Here is a 6,289-nt window from a genome sequence, read left to right on the forward strand (position 1 = left end):
TTTGTTTGGATATACGTTTTGTTTAACCAGACACAGAGAGCTGTGACATAGACATATCCTTCCCAACACATTCCCACAACACACCCTGTGCATCTTGGGAGGTAGCCACCTTGTGTCTATTTTCTGTCCTGAACCCAGTGCCTGACTCAAACGTTCAGTGAATTCATCTCAGAATACTGCAGTTGGGAAGAGACCTATATTTTTCATAGAGTTGCTGGAAGGCACCTCAAAATCATTGAATTTTACAAAGTTGTTTCTGATCTGCCTGGAATCCTCTGAGGATGTCTAAGTTGGAATGGCACTTTCTTTGCTGAGAGATCAGGGAGCCCTGCAGTATTCCTGTGTGTCTTGTGGTCACCAGAGGGTGCTGTGTGGCTGCTCATGACAAAGACACTGTTCCCCAAAGATGGGGCTGGCAGGTGCAGGGCTTCACTGCTGGAGGAGCCTGAAGCGTGGAGTGGCTTTACTCGGTATCAAACCGTTGACTGAGTCTCCATCCTGCAGTCTCCTTGAGCTCCTGGTGTGCTTTGTAAAGGACTCTCTTGCTTGCGGAGGTTCAAGTGGTTCTTGCTGTTGCCACTGAATCCTCAGGATGAACACATTCAGGTCATGGTCTTTAACTCATTGACCTGACCTGCACTTACAGGTACTTTCCTGAGAGTAAGGGACCCAGCCTGGGTGGAGGGCCAGCAAGCAGACAGCAGTGGCCCAGGCTGCATCCTCCACTGGCCTGAAAGCAGGGACTGGCTGCTCTACTGAGAAGCAGAGCTATGGAACAGGAGGCGCACAGGTGGCTGGGGTTTGTCATGGGATGGGGCCTGGACGAGTGTGTTCCGGGACATGGGGCAGGGATGCTGTGCAGGAGATCACAATGAGGGAGTGTGGTTTCTTTCCTGCCCCATGGGTCACTCCTAGGTACCCTGATGGCCTCAGTGCTGGCTTGTCCTCCTAATTCTTCAGGTATCCAGGCAGTCCCGGGGGTCCCTGCTTTTCACAGAAGGCCCCAACGTAATAAAGAGACTGTAGATATTGGGAACTGGAGGCAGCACCCGCAAAATGCATATGAATTATGTTCCAAAAGTTGTGCTAGGTGTACAAGCCTAATAAAGAAAGAGAGATTTACAGTACACATATACCGTTCTGTACAATGACAAGAGTCAAAGTAGTGAAACTGGCCCTGTCATTCAGCTCCTGGAGACGCAGAGTAGATGATGATGTGTGGCCACCGAGAATGCAGAAGGGGACAGGACTGTGCCTGTCCACTGTGGGGACATCACGTACTACAAGATCATAATCCTGGATCCTTCCACGCCCAACCTGTCACACCACTCATAGACACAAACACAGACACCTGCTGCACTCAAAGCAAAAGGACTGGGAAGATGACACCATGCCTTATGGGCGATTATTTCTTCGAAGAATATAAATTTTTATCCGCATTTATTTGTATTTATTTATTTATTTTCATATTTATTTATTTATTTATTTGGAAAGAGCGAGAAGGAGAATCCTGACCAGGGCTTCAAGCTGTCATTGTGGAGCCTGACTTGGGACTTGATCTCAAGAACCATGAGATCATGACCTGAGCCAAATTCAACTCGGAAACTCAAACGATTGAGCCACCTTGGTGCCTGTCCTCATTATTTAAATCTTCAGTTTACTACATAAACGTCACCTGCAGAAAACCTTTAAGATCTTTGTACTTTATTGCCTAATAGATTAGCATAAATGGAATATTGAATATTTCATTTAGGTATTTTTATAATATGCACATTAGGCCAAATCAGCATGGCCTGCCCAGGAAAATGAAACATTGTCAAGGTATCCCTCTGGTCCAGACGTTTCTCTTCTGGCTTCTGGTCTTGTGTCAAACCTCAAAGGGTCCCCATGCCAGATAATGAAGATATTCCAAGTAGGGAGCTTCACATAATCTTTGTTCTTTGGGGAGTATTCCTCGGTCAGAAAAATATTAGTTTCATTGAATTTTTAATGAATTATTAATCACTCTCATGTTATGTAGCCAGACACAACAGGCCATGTTGTATTTTTGCACACACCTGAAAATTTTGGAGGAGCTAAAGCAGCAGAAACCGATATCGGTGGTTGCAGAGACTGGGGTGAGGGAATGAGCCATGGTGATTAGTAGTACACGTGTCTGTGTGATGGAAATGTTCTAGGAATACATAGTGGACATGGTTGTAAATTCCTGTGAAGGTATGTAATGACACTTGATTTATAATTTCAAAGGATCAGAGTAAAATTTTATTTGAAGTTAATTTATGTTTTATTTACAAAGAAAATACATAAGGCCGTTAAATATCTCTATACAAACCACAAAAATTACAAAGACTGCAATGACAGCGGAAGGGAATTCATCCTTTGGGGCTGCAGCCAACATGAGCCGCTGCTCGGGAGCTAAGGCTGGTTGCTCAGCTGCAGCAGGTGGTTGCTCCAGCCCTTCCATGCCCCCGCCAGCTGGGGCTGGAGGCTGCTCAGGCTGTGGGTCCACCAACGGGGCACGTGGCTCTTCCAGCTCCTGACAGTGAATCAGAGCTGGGACTACAACCTGCACTGGTGGGTTTGCTGCAGGGAGGCTCAACTCTTCTATGTGCTGAGCTCTAGGATGAGTGGTGTCCTTAGCCAGTTTGCGCTGCAAAGCTGCAGCAGGTGGTTGATCCAGCCCTTCCACGACCCCGACAGCTGGGGCTGAAGGCTGCTCAACTTCTGGGTCCTCCAAAGGGACATGTGGCTCTTCCAGCTCCTGACAGTGAATCAGAACTGGGACTACCACCCGCACTTGTGGAGAAGCTGTAGGGAGGGTCACTGCTTTTTCTAATTGCTGAGCTCCAGGATGAGTGGTGTCTTCAGCCAGCTTGGGCTGCGAAGCTGCAGCAGGTGGTTGCTCCAGCCCTTCCATGACCCCGACAGCTGGGGATGGAGGCTGCTCAGGTTCTGGGTCCACCAAAGGGGCAGGTGGCTCTTCCAGCTCCTGACAGTGAATTAGTGCTGCGACTAACACCTGCACTGGCAGGGATGCTGCATGGAGGGTCACTGATTCTTCTAATTGCTGAGCTCCAGTGTGAGTGCTGTCTTCAGCCAACTTGGGCTGCGAAGCTGCAGTGGGCATCACAGAGATATCAGGTGCTAGCTCCTGAGGGACGTCTGGATCTTGCCCTGGAATTTGTGCCTTAGCTTCAAGAATTGAAACTGTCATCACTGTGATTGCCATTCCATGGCCCTTCCTAATAAAGGAAACCTCTCCCGCAGACATTGTCATCTGAGTCAAACAACCCATCAGGAGCAATTCTCCCCAGATGGCATGCTAATCGAACAGTGATCTGATACTACGCACTGCTTCTAGCCCACCCGCAACCTCAGGAAACGTGCTCTGTGTGGCATACCCCATCCCCTCCACATGCCCACATCTCCCATTCAGAGTCCTCCTCACCCCAGGACTCTGGCTCTTTGGGCTCACGGTTTCTCCGCGATGAGCAGAGAAGGCGGGCACAGCACTGCAGTTCGGAGCCTGGAATGTGGACCCCTACATATGCCTGCAGCATCTTCATCCTGATGAAATGTGGGGGCTGGAAAAAATCCTGGGGGTACTGGTCCAGCCAGGTGCCCAGTATGGAGAAGGCCCTGGGGATACAAAAGTGGCCAGAACAATCAACATGGGGTGTTCCTAACACTCTGATGTCTCAGGACACCTCTGTGGGACCTGGCATCCTTGCCTCCTGATCCTGGATGTCCAGAGGCTGTTCCTACACCTTGTCCACCTGTGATTTGGAAGAAGTCCTGCCTGAGAGAGTCCTGATCACTGAAGAGGGACTGTCAAAATTCTATTTGATGCGAACCCCTTAACCAATGATGTGGTCTTCTCTGTCCTTCTTGGGGAAGCCAGACATACTCTTTGGTGTGTCCCCCTGCCTACCTCCCGCTAGAATTCAATTCCGTGCATGAGTGGAGGGGTGGTGCCAGGATGAGTCAGTGCCTTCACTGAATATACTAGCGCTCTATGAAAATCCGAACAAATACGGGACAAAGGGACTCTGTCTCTTACTTGGGCTTTTTGGACCCTCCTCATACCTTAAACATGATGACCTGTGCCTATATGGTGACTCATTCACTCAGTGCACGTGTGAGTGTCCTTCCACTGACACTGGTCTCCCATAGTGTGGGTGATATGTGGTCCTTGAGCCCTCACTGTGTCTCCTGAACCCTTGCTAAGCAAGCACACACTGTTGATGTTCCACAAGGTGGTGAGCGTGATGCTCCCCAAAACCTTTATTCTGGGCTCCCATATGGGGTGGAGGGAAGCCTGTGAGTGGGAAGGGAAGTGGTTGGACTCTCTAAGGGGCTGACTCTGTCCTCTGGCGCCCTTTTCTGTTTCACTGTGCCCACAACCTATCCTCTAACCTACAGGACAGGACCCCTTTCCTTGCTTCCAGGGAGAAGCCCTCAGACCTTTGCCCTCTCACAGGACTCTCAGATGTGTGGGATGCTGGGCCCTGCAGCCCCTCCCACGCACAGTCTCAGCACTGCCGTCTTGGAGACAGAAGGCCCGCCAGCACGGGTACAGCCTACTCACATTTTCTCCTGCTCCCGGGGTCTGCCATCCTCCCCAGTGTCAGGAAGGAAGCAGCTATATCTGGAGGAGGCCAGAAAAGCATCATATCAGGTGTCCTTTGGATACTACCTCTTGTCATATCCAGGGTCACTGACTGATGACTAGAATGAAGCTCTGGAGGGGAAGGTGCTGTCTGCTCTGTGCTTTGGATCCCAGTCAGCAACTACAGAAATGCCTGCACATAGTGGGGCTTCCTTTAAGGTTGGTGAATGATAGGACCCCAATCAGCTCCATCACACATATTGGTGTGGACCTAGGCCTGGGCCTTCTGCTTATCCGCAGATATCCTTGCTCTGGTTCCATGCAGGACTCAGACCCCCAGATGGAACCTCAAGTCTTTTCAAATGGGAATAGCCTAACTCAAGATCTGATGACAGTGAGGGATGAGGCAGAAACTTGATCACGGGCAAGAGGACAAAGATGACCCAGCACAGACACAGCCCTGTCAGCAGACATTTCCACAGAGCCAGGGTCACTTTCCCTGCAGTGCCCCCACTGAGTACCTGCAGTTATTCTACCCCGATCAGAAGAACAAACTGAGACTCAGGGAGGTTTGGTGACTTTCCCTAGACTCAAAGCTTCAAGGGGCTAAATCACACTAGGCTGTGAAGGGCAGGGTGCTCACCTCTTAAACATTAGGTCCAGGACCTGTTGGGTGGTAGCAAAAGCTCTCTACGTTCCCAAGAATGTGCAGAGGTAGGTGGGGTCTCTACCCAGGAAGGCGGGCACCAGGTGCTCCCCTCGCTGTTCCAGTAGCATCCAGACTCCTTCGATGGTCCACTCCACACAATTCTCATTTTTTACCCTGAGGTAGAACAGAGGAGGGACACAAAGTCAGACACAGCACCATGGACATCAGGAGGGTTGGGGTCCAGAATGCAGACCAAACTCACCAGCCCTCAGTGACTTGTCGAAAGAGTGAGACCTGGGTGCCCACAGTAGGAAAAATGATCTGGGCATCCACACGAGAATTTGAGGTGGGGAATGGCTGAACACGTTAGGATCTGAGGTCAGATTGTTAGATGAGTGTGGACAGACCTCCCTGCATTAACAGCATTGTCCCTATGATTTCTAACACCACAGTCCATTCTAGGGACCAGAAGACAGGGATATTTCCTGGCAGAGGTTACATCAGGGTAGTAGGACATGTAGTATGTTCAGTGCAGCACTGTGACATGGCAACAGGAGGGGATCATGTCAAAGTCCCACATTTGTGAAGGGCTGAATGGGTCAGGTACCTTGTCTCATTTCCAGAACGTTGTCTAGGTGGTAAGGCCCTTGCTCCTGATCTGGAGGGGCCCCAGGGACGTGTTCTTTGGCAACCAAAGTGCAGAGCAGTAGACATAATACCATGAGCCCCATGTCCTTTGGGTAAAAATCACCCTGCTCCTCATGAACATGTGTCAGACGTAGAGAAGGTGTGGAAGGATGGTCAGGCAAACCAGGACACCTGAGGACAGTCATTGAAGAAATATGTACAACACAATGCCAAAATATTCTAGACAGAATTGGACGTGATATGGTTTCTAATCTCTTTTCTGATATTCCTATAAATAAGTGGAGAGTGACTTTCCATCTGGCCATGGCAGGGCCTGGGCCACGAGTGCATGTTTTGGGAAGAGATGGGGTTCCAGGTTCATCTGGAGTCAGGAGTGTACGAGG

General features: G+C 49.8%; 1 protein-coding gene across 1 annotated transcript; it reads right to left on the reverse strand.

Annotated features, from left to right (window-relative positions):
* Positions 1–2,284: 2,284 nt before the first annotated feature.
* On the reverse strand, positions 2,285–5,428 carry LOC145715456 (uncharacterized). The gene is made up of 2 exons (XM_081795644.1): positions 5,253–5,428; positions 2,285–4,648 (listed from the first exon to the last, which is right to left on the reverse strand). Exon 2 carries the CDS (start codon positions 3,293–3,295, stop codon positions 2,285–2,287), a length of 1,011 nt encoding a protein of 336 aa, XP_081651770.1. The 5' UTR covers positions 3,296–4,648; positions 5,253–5,428.
* Between the last annotated feature and the right edge of the window lie 861 nt (positions 5,429–6,289).

Source organism: Panthera onca, chromosome A1, assembly GCF_046562875.1.
Source record: "Panthera onca isolate mPanOnc1 chromosome A1, mPanOnc1 haplotype 2, whole genome shotgun sequence".
Lineage (NCBI taxonomy): Eukaryota > Metazoa > Chordata > Mammalia > Carnivora > Felidae > Panthera > Panthera onca.

What these genes read in the sequence shown, in the direction of transcription:
- LOC145715456 (XM_081795644.1), bottom strand. Translation starts at nt 3,295, where the DNA reads ATGGGTTGTTTGACTCAGATGACAATGTCTGCGGGAGAGGTTTCCTTT.